The following is a 14,711-nucleotide window of genomic DNA, read 5'->3' as shown; positions in this document are numbered from 1 at the left end:
TAGAACCGACCACACCACAGTGACCCCACATTGTTTCTTCCATGACAGGAGATTGATGATCGGAATGGGCCGGGACCACATTTCCAGAACATGACCAACTTTCAGTCGCAGATACGCATTGTTCTCTTGACTCACGTAAGGGGCCACATGCAGTGTGTGGTCACACCAATTCAGCACGACTAGAACTCTTCTCTCCTAACCCAAACTCTTGTCAGGTAAGGCTTTAAAAATGACTGCATAGTCAGGCTTTAATTTGAAAACTATGACTGTATAGAGAGGCTAAAGAACGACCACACAGAGTAAGGCTTTTATTTGAAAAACTAGAAAATGTGCATACAGCATTTAAACAAGTGAGCAGTACAGTTGCTTGGGTTTCCTGAAAATGATTCAAAACAGACAGGAAGGAGCTTTGTTGGATGGCGCTTCGAATGATCTCCGTTACAAATCAGTGGGATTAAGCTTCTTTTAAGAAGATCACAGCAAAATGTGGCTGAGGCAGAGCAGACTCCCAACATGCATTGCACAAGGGTGTCCCTAAAGATACTTGAAGAGCAAGATAAAACGCTTAGCCGCCCGTCAGCAGGAATCAGCTAATGAATGATGCATTATTGTTGACCTCAACTATGTTCATGTAATAAAGAGAGCTTCTAGGGTAGTGTTAGGCACAATAGTTCATTTTCATTGCTAGGAGATTATGATATTCTGCGGCGTTGTCGGACATTTTGGAGTTCAATGTTTCAGTCTCTTCCCTTCTGATTTTACAGTAAACTTCAACTGGGAAGGAGAGACTTCAACACAACTGTCGAGGAATCAAGGTGTCGGGAGCGAGTTTTTCTGTCCACCTGATCACCAGAGACAACGGTCGGTCCATCGCAGACATGTCTCCGTAGAGGGGGGGGCCGTCAAGCAACTTTCCCCCACAGTTTTTGTCTTTGTTTTATCTGTCAGCTTTGCCCCTCACGGCCTTATGCCCTCGACGATGATCATCAACACGGGCGTCAAGTCCATCAGGTTCTTCAGCATATCCATGATGTCTTCATGGTCTTTGGCACCCTCGATGAACTCCTCCAGGGTCAACTCACCTGCATGGATGCATTAGCTTAGTATTTTCTGAGCATTGTAGCCTAAAAAACATCAAGGATATTTTTCTTTCTTTCTTTTTTCTAGCATGCTTTACCTTCCCCCTTCACGTCAATTCTTTCAAAAATGAGCGTGACAATCTCCTCAGGGTCAATATCTCTGTTTCGGGTTATGTCCTGGATGGCCTGAGGGGGAGACATCCATTAATGGTAGCCATCACAGTACAGTTTTCTGGTTGCCACAAGCTGTCAGTCCAAAGTTTCGCATCAAATGTTTTTCTGCTCATCAACAATCTTTTTGGTTCTTGTACAAATGTAGACTCCCGAGCGACAAAATTAGGTCAGGTTCAGTGGTCCCTGTTTCTGATGCGTTGATCTGATTCCGCAGATTAGCATAGGTTAGACTTCCCACTTAATCCGCCAGCCTTCACAAAGATTGGAATGAATGAGTCAGGAAGTCAAGTTCTTGCACAGGCTACTCTTGAATTCCCCACCCCCAAAATAAACAGGATGTATTTCTTTGGACAGCGTCCGGCAAACGGCACGAGCTGTGAGGTTTTCCTTGTTAAAGGACGGTCAAGGTAAAATATTGACGTCGTCACGACATTTTGCTAATCTAACACCAAATCGGAATCAGTCCAGTCTGTTGGACAAAAAACACATATCTCCCAGTTTGAAGTTTGGTCTGAAATAAAAATCATGTTTCGTTGTTCACAAGTAGGCTTCAGTGTGTTTGTTTTTTCCCGCAGATTGATTCCTTCTTGCATGACTCTGCAAAGAAAGAATCAAAGTAAGAAGATGGCAAGTAAATCCACATCAAGAGTTCAGTTCTCGCACGGCAACTGGGACTTTCTCTGCGTGGGACTAATAAAGGACTCGCTCATCTCATCTAATTACCGAGAAGATAGTCTCCAACTCCTCCTTGTCGATTTTTCCATTGCCGTCCTGGTCAAAGAGTTTGAAGTACCACTTGAGCTTCTGGTTGATTTCCCCCTTCAGCATCAGACTGATGGCAGCAATGTATTCCACAAAGTCGATGTAGCCGTCCTGCACGGAGAGAAAGTGTGACACAAGTGTCGACCACCGCCGCCGCCATCCTGCTTCTTCATCGCCTTTGCCACTTAATACACGGCCAGACTGGATGTGGCCAAGTTCAAACGGGATCGGCTCACCCCATCCATGTCGAAGGTGAAGAAGACCTGGTCCACGTAGCTGTTGGCGTTCTCAGTCATACCCTTCAGGCCCAGGATGGTCTTCAGCTCGAACAGCGTGATGAGACCCGACGGCGAATCCCGCATGAATTTGTTGTACCAGTGGTGCATGTCCTCGGCCAGGATGTCGTCCAGGTTGGAGCCGTGATTGCCCATCGTCCGTCCGATCCAAATGCAGTGACAACAGCAAGGAGTCTTTGTCCGAAAGAGTCTCTCGTCTGCGCCGGTTGAGCTTGATGATTTCACGGGGTCTGCATTCACAACGAGTAGCCGCGTGTCAAACTGCCGGACCGGGGCTCGATGATCGAGTCTCTTTCTGGAAGAAAACGCTAAAGAGGTTAGAACTCCATGGCAGATGCCGGAATGGCCGCACATGAGCAATGGTTAACGCTCTTAACCCTCTTAGGTCCTGGAGCGAGACTAAAGAAAGCTCATGAAATTAAACCTCTAATGGGATCAGGCCACCGCTGCGTCCTGATCCTTTACCTGCCCTGCTCCCGCTTATATAATATACTCACCCAGGTCGGTCCGAGAGGTTCCCCACCGGCATCGGATGCAAGCTGAGTCAATTTTAGGCGAGCAACCTGGAGAAGTATCATCCCGGAGAGCAAGGGTCACCAAGTCTGGTCCTCAAGAGCTCCTATCCAGCCTGTTTTAGGTGCAGCCCTACTTCAACGCACCTGATTAAAATGAGCGGCAAGCTCTAGAAAAGCCTGATGATTTGAATCAGGTGTGTTGAATCAGGCTGGATAGGGGCCCTGGAGGACTGGACTTGGTGACCCCCTGCCGTAGACTCTCTACCAGAAAGCCATCATCATATGACAGAGTACGCCCATGACTAATAGACTGACCCCGCTGTTTCAATACTTTGGGCAGAGAGCGTTTCTCGCCTGTCTAGTTGACGCAAATGTCATGACAGAAAGGTTGAAGGCCTCATCCTCCCTTTGAAAGACATGATTAGTGAGCAAACATCCAGTCCGGTAGACCTTTGACCTCACAAGTGAATGTCCACTTGTGTGTTTATTTGTAGGCACAGTGTTAGATCAGAGTGCATATGGCAATGAGATTAAACCCACGGCGGGCAAGGTTTCCCCTTTTGGTCCTTTCCTGAAATGAACCTTGGTGGGGTTAAGGACGACGCAACTGTGTGAAGGGTGCCAAATTGGGGGAAATCCTCTTGTCAGCTGAAGACGTTCAAGGACAGGGCAATAGCGGAATGCCGCTGACGTCATTAAGTCGTGTTTCGGGTGGCGGGTGCTTCACGCTTTCTTTTGAGGAATTATTCAAGTGGATGTTTGAGTGACCACAAATCGCTTGACAGAAGCAGGGACGAGGCTCAAAATGGGAAAATTGTGATCAGTGTTCAAAGAGGAAAAGTGTTCAGTTGCACGGGTTTGGAAAAGCTGTCCGTCGTCATCTCTCTGTCTCATTGTCTCATTCCGCCTCTCCTGAGGTTTTTTCCTGGTTCTCCTCCTCTCGATCAACCTGCCTCTCACTGCCGTTCTCCTTGCTCATCAGTGCGTCCTTCTTCTGATGCGCCCTCCTTGGAACGATTCCTGTTGTCATGAGCAAAGACATCAGCCGCTCCCAGGGTCGTGTTACGGTTTGATTGGCTTTTGGCGATGTCCAACTCCTCTGTGGCCACGCCCACTTCCGCTCCACTACCGGACTTCGCGCGGTGGCGGGAAGGAGGGCGTCGCCTGATAGAGTGGCGCGCTCGGCTCTAGAGGACAATCAATCAAAACCTATTCAATTACTTTGATTGACAAGGAGTGATGGAGAAAAATCCAGCCGACCTTGCTGACGTTCAAGAGGCATCCCTCTGCCGCCGCTGCGGGTGGAGCTTCGAATGACACCGGTCCCTCCTCCTCACTTGCCAGAGGTGTAAAATTGGGGCCGGGAGACGTTGGCGTGGACGAGGGGCTCCCTGCGGTGGGTGTTGGCGGTTTGAAGAGCGGCGGCGGCAGCCTGAAGCTAGCGCTCATGGGCAAGGGCAGCAGGGCAGCGGGGGACAGAGCAAGGTTGGCCTGGGGGAGGAAGTGCCATGATGTCATAGCCACACAGAATGAGAGCACAGACCCACCTGAAGCTTCTCAACCAGGGCAGAGTTCCTCTTGGCTTTGACAGGTGAAGTCACGCCAGAAGGTCTCTGACAAACGGAAACATTCGTTTGATAGTCACACTATTTTCACACGGAGCGCACGCTTTGCTCACCTCCTGCTCATCTTCATGGCTTTTTGGCAGTTGTAAAGAGCGAGGGGCTCGACGTCTGACCGGCGCTTCCTGACAGACGTTTCAAGTGTGAAAGTAATTCTCAAACTTTTGACACAAAAGAAAACACAAACAAAACATACACACACACACACAGCGCTCCGAGAGCTGCCGTAATCCTGACAAGCAACTAAAGTGCCAGCCCTCCATTCAAAAACTTGAAAAGTACAACCAGGCTGGATGGCTTACAAACTCAAACTTACTGTCTCGCTGGCAAAGGGAGGAGACGAAACTTTGAACCTTCCGGCAAGTTCAGCCACAGAGGGCCGTGAGGGCGGTGACGGCAGTGGCGCCGTCTCCTGAGGGACAGAACCAAGTTGGAATCAGATTTACACAACATTTTGGACACACACAAACAGATACAGCTGTCAACGTATGGTTGATCCGTGTCAACTGCAGTCCAAGGTTTCACATTGCCCACATTCGATGGATAATGAAATTATCGCACAGCCCGGAAGTCGTGCGCGAACACGCGCACATTCATCTTCTATTTTTGAAGGGTCACATTGAGCAACGTGCACACCGAGCATTGGCATGCAGTCAGTTTGTTATCTGACAGCAAAAGGGAAAAGTGAATAAACCCTCAACCGGTAAACCACTTCCTCTTTCTGCGTAAACGATTCCTGACATCTAGTTTACGACTTTGATAATTAAAAATGTACATGTTGACAATTTTTTGGGGGGGTTACTGTTTCCTGATGCTTCCCTGGATCCGATTTGAACTAATTCTTTCTAATTTCACATAGCGCGTAAGTGTTTCCAGAAAGCCACTTTAGCCGCACAGACGTCCCCTGGTGGCTGACAGCAGCGTTACAGCTAGAAAAGCAAGGCGTGTGACAAGTGCAGACTCGTTCGATGCTAACAAGAATGCCAAAAGCATCATCCCGAAAACCTTTTCTCACATACCGCGATTATTGTTGATTAGCTTTGAGTTTTCATTTTGAAGTTTGTAGTTTTCATTTTGAAGTTTGTAAGTAAAAGAGAATTGAAAATAATTTGAAGAGCTAAAGTCTGTACCTCCTTTTCTCGCCCATGTCCTTCTTCCATCTTTTCTTCTTGCTTTTGCAAAAACTGAAAGTTCAGCAGCCGCTTCGCTCAATCACCGATTTGTACGCCGTCGTATCGTCTGTAAGGGGGTGGGTTGGGGGGTGAAACAGGGCGAAGAGAGCCGGCAATAGAGCAACTACTTTTGTGGCATCTCGAGTGTGTCGAATACGAGGCGCGCGTCTCGTGTGGCGCTCACAGGAAGTCAGTCAGCTCCGCAGCCCGCTATTTCGTCACATTGCGGTGTTCAGCTGAAATCTGCGATTGTGTCGCTCATTGCGGGATGGTGCGTTGACTTTTACGGCATGTGCCGACAATCGACGTCGGAAACTAAAGGCCATGTCTACGATGGAAGCACTCGACGGTGCTTTTTACGGTCACGACAAGGGAAAGTGCCAACGCCGAACCGCTTCACCAATTAAAATACTTTGCATTCGAGCCATTTCACTCACTTGCAAAATAAAGCAGGCGTCCAAACGAAATGCCTGGCGGAACTTGATTCCCACACATTCTGATAGACACAAAGCAGGCGCACGCAAAAGAAAAAAAATACCTCCATCTCGCTGGCGGCGCCGCACGTCGTGTCGCCTGCTTTATGTCGGTCGGCGATGTGAAAGGGAGGCCGAGCAGGTCGGCGGTGGGGGTTAAAAATAGAACACTACTGATACGCGCTGGCGGCGGCTCATGTTCTGTCACATGTTGATCATTTGTCACGCTCCTTTAATTCATTCATTCATTCGTTGAAATTCCACACATCCCGCAGGTATCTTGACCCATGTGAGACATGGCACAGTGGAAAGCGCTTAAGCATCCAGTTATCGGCAAAACATTTGAGGATGACGCTCGATGTGTTGTGCAAATATGCCGCCATCTTCCATTCGAGTATGGAGCCCAAACATCTGGCAACAACTTAGTCTGAGCATGCTCGGACAGACAGAACACAAGAGAAGTATTCGAGATGCGCTTGTTGTGAAGAGGAAGCCCGCAGCTCCAAGCAATGTCTCCACCTCGAAAGGAAATAGAGGCACTGAGCAAACGTCTTCTTTCGGTTCTCCTTTGTGCTCCCTCGCTTCCGCCCTGAAAGGACCCATCCCGCTTGCATCGGCAAACGATCACTCTCAAAACGTGCTCGGTCAAACAGATCATGTGACAGTATACAAGCTACAGCTTGTCTGTTTTCCAGTCTATGTGCTGTACGCTTGTATTTAACTTGAACGTGCGTGACGTTTGAACAGGTTTATATTGAATGTGTAATGTTACATATGAATTACACTGGTGTCTTCGTGGTTCTTGTGCTCCCATTATTTATTAATACTGTGCACAGCATGGTAACGAACACTAGTTTTAAAACACCGCCAAAAAGCGGCTAAGAGAGGAATGACTATTCTCGAAAAAGCTCTTGACATAATGAATCCTTGAATCACTTGGGGTCATTTGGTTGACTTCACATCCGGCCTCTGCCATCCACGCGCGACCTGATTATGATTTAACAAGTGTGTGCGTATGCGTACCTTTGCATGCTGCCTTCAGGTGTCATCACAAGTGTGAAATCCCGATGTAGCTGATTGAACTCAGTAGTTCTCTTACGCTGCCGACTACACACAAGCAGAAAAGCAATTGTGTTGATGGCATGTGTTTAGTTTTAGTGAGCCGAAGTTCCAGCTTTGCCACCAACTCTGTAGAGCGTGAGAGTTTGCAGACAGTTTGGTTTCAGTCATGTCATTTCTTCTTCTTAAAGATTTTATCGAAGGCATTTCTGCGACGGCCACCCCCCGATGCCTCGCCCCCATCCTTGGCCGGGCAAACTGCGCAAACACCCGAGAAGAGAACGGGGCTGTCGGCGGCGGCGGCGGCCGTGATGCAAAGCGAGCGCGTGGAGCGGGAGGAGGCAGGGATGGCGGCGGGGATGGTCCTTAGCTCCCCAAGGCTTGAGCTTTTCTCTAGGCCTCCTCCTAGCTCTCTCATCCGGGCACTCCGATTGGACAAGAGGAGTGTCTTGGAGCCATGCAGGCCTCGGGGTTCGCCGCCAGCGTGCGGAAGGGGCGACTCAGAGTCAGAGCGATCCATAATGTCCCTGTGGGAGGAGGAAGGTATACGCTTTGTATCATTGACACTTCCACATGGGGCTGGACATTTCCCCATAACTAACCTCTGAGAGCTGAACATCGTGGTCGAGTCTCCCATCCTCTGAGCTGGCAAATACAAGAGCAGCGAGTCATTGATGTCTTGTTCACAAAAAAGAGAGAAAGTCAAAAGAGAGGGGCCAACCGGAGAGCTTCCATGGCAACAGGTTGTCTGCAAAGCCACTCAGTGGCCAGAGGTCGCTCGCTCGTTGGTCCATCTGCCAGGCTGCATCTGTATGAAGGAAGCCGAAAGGAAGAGACGGACACAAAGCGGGGCACCTCAACAGTTCTGAATGCACACTAGCTTGGACTTCACGGTTGCTAGTTGTGACAAAAACGGATCGTTTATAAAAAAAATATATATATATATATATTTTTTTTAAAAAGGCCACTATTGACCCATTGCTGAGCTTCTGAAATCAATTGCCAACTCAAGTGAAAACACAACTCACATTTCAGCGTGCCGGGTGACAGCATGTCCTCATCCATATCGTCCAGGTCGTCGGACAGGAGGAGGTGCTGTGGCGTCGCCGCTCGCAAGCCCAGGAAGGACGGGTCCAAATGAAGGGCGGCGGCTAGAGCCCCTAGGCCCGGGTTGGTAACCAGGCAGAAACCCGTCAGCGACTCGATGTTTTGCCAGCGCCGCAGCTTCTCTCGCAGTGCGGCCGTCACATCGGCCAGGGCCTGTCTACGGGACCCATCAGGTCTTGCACCACATTTGGACAGACTCTTCCCGTTGCCGGGTAGAAAGGTTGGGGGCTACTAACTTGGCAGAGAGGATCTTGTGGTCTACGTCTTCTAATGAGGTGCTGTGAGCCACGTGCAAGGTCCCAAAAAGCGAACTCTTCTTCTTCTTGATCTTCTCGGCCTGCAACGGCGGCGGGCAGTTGGCCCATTTCTCGATTCCAAGTGCGGCCTAGAGTGCTCGAGTGCTCACTCACCCCCTCTCTGGCTTGCAGTAGCTGCCTTTCGGCACTCTGCTTCTTGGCGTTGTAGTACTGAACTTCAATCTCGTGCGTCAGCTGCAGCCACGTCTGCAGGGTGTCCGGCGTTGACCAGCGAGCCCGTGACTGCAGCTCCCTCTCAGCCTTTTTCAGCGCCATCCTCACCTGCGGATGCAGGTCTTGGCAAATTACGTTTGGTTAAGAAAGCCACCGCCCCCTAGCTTTCCTCGACCTGCTCCAGCTCTTGCTCGACGTACTTCTGGCGACTCATTTCATTTTCAGTGCCCTCGCGGAGCTCGTGAAGCCGGCATGCTTCCCGCTTGGTCGCGTCAATCTCGTTCCTCAGCTCCTCCTCCACCTTCCCTTTCTCCACCTGAACGCAGCGCTGATCCTCCTGGGCCTTTTGCAGCCTCACAAAAACAATGGGGGCGATCGTGCATCAGGTTCATCCGCATGCATTTGAAGAAGAGATGCGTGCATGTGTGTGTATAGAGTCTATACACACACATGCACAGCAAGTGGCGCTGTGACCTCATTTGAACTGTCTGAGAACCGGCCATGCACCAGAGAGGGAACCGTGTCATGGGCATTCGACCACCAAATGACTGACACGGGATCAGCCGAGCAGCTGAATATGCCACGAGAGACCGCCATTGAGACGGAACAACTACAAGTCTGGAGCATTCATCCCATTGTGCGCATGTGTGTGTGCGTGTGCGAGCATGGGACAGACTCGAAAGCAAGCTCTTCGTCTCCCTTTGTCCATAAAAGGAGTTGAAACTGGAATCTTTTGCGCTGCTTGTCTCCACACTCACTCAGCAGCCTGAAGTCAGTTCCCTTGGCCGATTTTGAACTCACTTCTCCTGGAGACCCAACTGGCTCTGTTCGGCCCTCTGAAGACCCTCCAGGTCCTTCATCAACTTGCCCAGGTCGTCTCTGGACCTCTTTGTCTGGACGTAAGCAAACCAGCAGCCGCCCAATGCCACCAGGATGGACACGCCCAGAACAAGGTCTTTCCAATGGTTCTGTCGGCCTACTTTGACACACACACACAGACAGACAGATACACACAGACACACCTCTATAAAGACAGTGATAGATGGGGAGGCCCTCCATGTGATTTCTTCTGGAGTTTGAGTGACCAGTTCCACAACGACTCAAAGTTTGGAGAGCACTGCTGTCGACCACATTTTACAACTTTGAGTGCCACCTACAGGCTTGGAGTGGATAGGTCCCACTAGGCACTTTACATTAATGTCTGCGTGTAACCCTCATAAAATGGCGTGATTACTGCTTAGCCAATCAAAAGCCAAGAAACAACGGAAGCACGTGATATCTCAGCCGATCGAACTGCTCGTTTGACAGAATGTCCCTCCTCCTATCGGACAGAGGTGGAGTGATTTGAGAGGGAACGAAGAGGCCGAGGCCAGGACGGAGCGGATAGCGGAACACAGTGAAAGAAACCGATAAAAAAAAAAAAGAGAGTACAACAGATTGTGAATCTTGTTTAAATCGATTTTTGATATTGACATTGCTTTGATATTTTATCCTTTGATGCGATTGTTGGGCGATCTGTTAGCTATCTCACGGAGATCGTTTTTTTTTGTTCCCCTTTATTTTTCAGATCCAACTTGGAAGGCTCGCTATCGATCCAAACGAAACCGTCAGAATGAAAATCCGAAAAAAAGGGGGAACAAAAAAAAACGAGCTAGCTAATAGTAACGGCTGATCGCCGAACAATCTCATCAAAGGATATCACAATATCAAAGCAATGTCGATATCAAAAATCAATATCAAAAAGATTCACAATTTCTTGTACTCTCTTTTTTTTTTAATCGATTTCTCTCACTGTGTCCTGCTATCCGTTCCATCCTAGCCTTGGCCTCTCCGTTCTCTCTCAAATCACTCCGCCTCTGTCCGATAGGAGGAGGGACATTCTGTCGAACAAGCAGTTCGACAGGCTGAGATATCACGTGCTTCTGTTTTTTCTCAGCTTTTGATTGACTAAGTAGTAATCACACCATTTTATGAGGGTTACATGCACTCCACCGAGTGCCGTTCTCCTGTGATGTTTGAGGTTTGGAGCATACCTGGCGGTGGTCCAAAGAGCACGGTATCGAGGGCCTTGAGCTGCAGCTTCTGCACATGACCACGCTCTACAATTTTTAACACCGAGCCGGTCAGGGTGGCGTACTTCACCGCCAGCCTGATGGATGAGGTCACAGAGGCAACGGTGATCTCTCCAGTATCCTCACGGTCAACGTGTGACACGTACAGATGAGCGTACGCCTTGCCGTCCAGTCCGTGTTTACGGAAGGTCTCGGCGTACTGGGGCAGCTCCACACTGAACTGTAGCCACTCCTCCACTTGCTCGCTTGTCCAGTTGTACACTGAACGCATACGGCAAGACATTGGACTCAGCTCGAGGTTTTGCCATAGCTGGCATGAATTTACAACACTGCTCAAGTTTTTGTAACAGTTAAGAACTTTTGAATCCAAACAATGTTTTTCAGGTCATTCGACTGAGGTAAATTTTAGATTCTATGCATCGCTGTATGTCACCTTAAATGGTGACTTTGCTGCAGTGAGGAGACCATAAGCTATTTTTGCTGGCCAGAGATGCCTCAGTTTCTGCAAGGTATAGCAACTTAGAATATGGAATGGCGCAGCTGTTGTTATGCAGGGGAAAGAGTCTTCTACATGTCCTTCTTAGGACATTTGGGAGCAACGAGTAGACTAAAATACGAACAGCAGCTGCACTCCAAGTCATGACATCAACGGTTTGGGCAGGTATAAGATAGGCTTGTCTGTCAGAAGAGGGGGCTTTTTTGGGGCGAACATCTGTGCCGTCAAGAGCTGAAGCATCTTGTCAGACATCACTCTGACATCGGATTGAATAAAATATTTTCCCAATCAGCCGTGTGTCACTGAAGTGCTTCCTTACCCGGGCCAGCCATCGTCCACCGAGTGGTTTTTTTGGAGACCAGCGAAACAACAAAGACCATTCACCACACGACGTATATTCTCTCTCTTCAACAAAGATGACTTCACAAACCGCTGTATTCCATGCAGTCCAAGGGGAGCCACACACATTTCCTCTTCACATGTTTACAACAGAGCTGTAGAGTTGATGTTGACACTCGTCTCCCCTTCCCGTCCCTCTTTTGAATGGACTCACTCTCTGAGTTCTTCCAGGCATCCCACGTTCTCCGCGCTAATGTGAAGGTCTGCACGGTGGAAGTTGCTCTGCTTGGCCTTTGGGTCTTGGTACTTGAGATCCTCTCGCAGGAACTGACAAAAAAATATCCAAACCCGACTCAGACTTAAACCAAGACTGGGTGGCTTTTCACCTCGTTCGTTTCGGCCGCGTCCACCGTGCCGTCGGCTGGGCTTCCATACAAATCGTCAAACAAACGTTCAAACTTCTGACTTCGGACTGCCGCCCCCCTACCGCCCCTTTCTTCCTCACCGCCCCCCCAGATCTTTCCACCGCCCCCAGGGGGATGGTACCGCCCACTTCGGGAACCACTGGGCTAGCAGAAGGCAAGGAGTCCCCACACAATTGCAGTGCGTACACATGTACCTTACTATAAAAAAATGTTATTATAAGAGTTCTAAAAACATATTTACAGTGGTGTACCTTAATTGTTATACAAAAATTGTTATAATAAAAGAGTTCTAAAAACATATTTACAGTATGTACACTTGTACCTTGTTATAAAAAATTATAATAATAAAAGTTGTTCTAAAAACTTATTTACAGTATGTGTTAAGAATTCTCCATGTTATTTGTCATTCAGCCGTGCTTTGATTTGAGGTAGGGTAATTTTTGTTTATTTTATTTTTGTATTGCATTTATCTGTATTTTAGACTGTTATACATATATATATATATATATATACATATATATACATATATATATACATATATATATACATATATATGTATGTGTATATTAGGGGTGTAAATCGCGGATTTTGTCACGATACGATATCATATCGATACAAAGAACTACGATACGATATCTGCCGATATCTTAAAGCCTGCTGCGATTCGTTCACGATATATCACGATATAGTACTCTACGATAGATTTTTTTTTTTTTTTAATAAAAAATATAGAACAATAACCTGATTTATAACAATTCATACGCAAAACCAACAAGGTACTGCAAACTCTTTATTTAGGAAATTACAAGAGTATTGTAGTATACAAAGTGCTTATTTTAACACTGAACTTTGATGTCGTGTTGTTTCTTTAAATGTGCGGCGAGATTTGTGCTCCCTGAATATTTGATCACCGCATGGCAGGATTTACAAACTGCACGTGTCTTGTCCGTTGAGCCATCTTTTCTTTGGAATCCAAAGTGCTTCCAAACCAATGACTTGAAGCCTAAAGGGGAGGTGATTTCCTCGTCTTTTTGGACACTAGCCATAGCACCAGCCCAGGAGCCGCGTACTAGTTGTCGACTCCCCTTTCACGTGCCTGCTCTGCTCACAACACAACAACGCCGCGCACTGCTCCCGGAAAGAGGAAGCAAGCAACAATGAACTGGATTTCAAAATAAAGTCGCGTCTAATGTCCGAGGTCAAACACGGCGATATAAATCGATGTTTACGTTTAGCATCGATGCCAATAAATCGTAGAGCATTATATCGATTAATCGATGTGTATCAATGAATATATATATATACATATGTATATATACATATGTATATATACATATATATATATATACATATACACATATATACATATACACATATATACATATACACATATACATATATACATATACATATATACATATACACATATACACATATATATATATATATATATATATATATATATATAAACGTCAAAGATAATATAAACTTCATATTTTATATATATATATATATTAAGGGTGTAACGATACATCGATACTAGGGGTGTAACGATTCATCGATACACATCGATTAATCGATATAATGCTCTACGATTTATTGGCATCAATGCTAAACGTAAACATCGATTTATATCGCCGTCTTTGACCTCGGACATTAGACGCGACTTTATTTTGAAATCCAGTTGATTGTTGCTTGCTTCCTCTTTCCGGGAGCAGTGCGCGCCGCGGCGTTGTTGTGTTGTGAGCAGAGCAGGCACGTGAAAGGGGAGTCGACAACTAGTACGCGGCTCCTGGGCTGGTGCTATGGCTAGTGTCCAAAAAGACGAGGAAATTTGCTCCCCTTTAGGCTTCGAGTCATTCGTTTGGAAGCACTTTGGATTGCAAAGAAAAGATGGCTCAACGGGCAAGACACGTGCAGTTTGTAAATCCTGCCATGCGGTGATCAAATATTCAGGGAGCACAAATCTCGCCGCACATTTAAAGAAAAAACACGACATCAAAGTTCAGTGTTAAAATAAGCAATTTGTATACTACAATACTCTTGTAATTTCCTAAATAAAGGGTTTGCAGTACCTTGTTGATTTTGCGTATGAATTGTTATAAATCAGGATATTGTTCTATATTTTTTATTAAAAAAAAAAATATCGATCGTAGAGCACTATATCGCGATATATCGTGAATGAATCGCAGCAGGCTTTAAGATATCGGCAAATATCGTATCGTAGTTCTTTGTATCGATATTATATCGTATCGTGACAAAACCCGCGATTTACACCCCTACTTAGAAGTGATTAGTTTTAATTAGGGGTGTAACGATTCATCAATACACATTGATTAATCGATATAATGCTCTACGATTTATTGGCATCGATGCTAAACGTAAACATCGATTTATATCGCCGTGTTTGACCTCGGACATTACACGCGACTTTATTTTGAAATCCAGTTCATTGTTGCTTGCTTCCTCTTTCCGGGAGCAGTGCGCCCGGCGTTGTTGTGTTGTGAGCAGAGCAGGCACGTGAAAGGGGAGTCGACAACTAGTACGCGGCTCCTGGGCTGGTGCTATGGCTAGTGTCCAAAAAGACGAGGAAATTTGCTCCCCTTTAGGCTTCAAGTCATTCGTTTGGAAGCACTTTGGATTCCAAAGA

At 47.0% G+C, this 14,711-nt stretch overlaps 3 protein-coding genes across 16 annotated transcripts; all 3 read right to left on the bottom strand.

The window, feature by feature from the left end:
- Positions 1–295: 295 nt before the first annotated feature.
- On the bottom strand, positions 296–3,129 carry LOC133168034 (guanylyl cyclase-activating protein 1-like). 3 transcript variants are annotated; one of them, XM_061299254.1, is made up of 6 exons: positions 2,971–3,129; positions 2,809–2,874; positions 2,252–2,606; positions 1,977–2,126; positions 1,178–1,265; positions 296–1,082 (listed from the first exon to the last, which is right to left on the bottom strand). In XM_061299254.1, the coding sequence occupies exons 2-6, from the start codon at positions 2,838–2,840 to the stop codon at positions 958–960; spliced, it is 750 nt and encodes a 249-aa protein (XP_061155238.1). In that variant the 5' UTR covers positions 2,841–2,874; positions 2,971–3,129; the 3' UTR covers positions 296–957. The 3 variants fall into 3 exon arrangements, 2 of the variants coding, with proteins under 2 accessions (XP_061155238.1, XP_061155237.1); XM_061299253.1 differs by having other exon boundaries at positions 2,252–3,129; XR_009718140.1 differs by having other exon boundaries at positions 1,021–1,082; positions 1,178–1,850; positions 2,252–3,129.
- A 144-nt stretch (positions 3,130–3,273) lies between these two features.
- LOC133168035 (capZ-interacting protein-like) lies at positions 3,274–7,309 on the bottom strand. Of its 5 annotated transcripts, none has more exons than XM_061299257.1 (7): positions 7,117–7,309; positions 5,579–5,687; positions 4,765–4,860; positions 4,505–4,573; positions 4,374–4,439; positions 4,087–4,317; positions 3,274–4,013 (listed from the first exon to the last, which is right to left on the bottom strand). In XM_061299257.1, exons 2-7 carry the CDS (start codon positions 5,606–5,608, stop codon positions 3,783–3,785), a joined length of 723 nt encoding a protein of 240 aa, XP_061155241.1. In that variant the 5' UTR covers positions 5,609–5,687; positions 7,117–7,309; the 3' UTR covers positions 3,274–3,782. The 5 variants fall into 5 exon arrangements, with proteins under 5 accessions (XP_061155241.1, XP_061155240.1, XP_061155239.1 ...); XM_061299256.1 differs by lacking the exon at positions 7,117–7,309 and adding an exon at positions 6,058–6,737; XM_061299255.1 differs by lacking the exon at positions 7,117–7,309 and adding an exon at positions 6,159–6,737.
- LOC133168033 (stromal interaction molecule 1-like) lies at positions 6,893–12,126 on the bottom strand. 8 transcript variants are annotated; one of them, XM_061299250.1, is made up of 11 exons: positions 11,851–12,126; positions 10,948–11,062; positions 10,763–10,878; positions 9,531–9,708; positions 8,905–9,082; positions 8,670–8,837; positions 8,496–8,596; positions 8,181–8,416; positions 7,874–7,960; positions 7,755–7,797; positions 6,893–7,679 (listed from the first exon to the last, which is right to left on the bottom strand). In XM_061299250.1, coding segments are annotated over exons 1-11 (1,578 nt in total). In that variant the 5' UTR covers positions 11,852–12,126; the 3' UTR covers positions 6,893–7,324. The 8 variants fall into 8 exon arrangements, with proteins under 8 accessions (XP_061155234.1, XP_061155231.1, XP_061155232.1 ...); XM_061299247.1 differs by lacking the exon at positions 11,851–12,126 and adding an exon at positions 11,617–11,757; XM_061299248.1 differs by lacking the exon at positions 11,851–12,126 and adding an exon at positions 11,617–11,757 and having other exon boundaries at positions 9,531–9,705.
- Between the last annotated feature and the right edge of the window lie 2,585 nt (positions 12,127–14,711).

This window comes from Syngnathus typhle, linkage group LG15 (genome assembly GCF_033458585.1).
Source record: "Syngnathus typhle isolate RoL2023-S1 ecotype Sweden linkage group LG15, RoL_Styp_1.0, whole genome shotgun sequence".
NCBI lineage: Eukaryota > Metazoa > Chordata > Actinopteri > Syngnathiformes > Syngnathidae > Syngnathus > Syngnathus typhle.
Note: the sequence above shows the minus strand (reverse complement) of the source record. Positions and strands in the feature narration are given on the sequence as shown.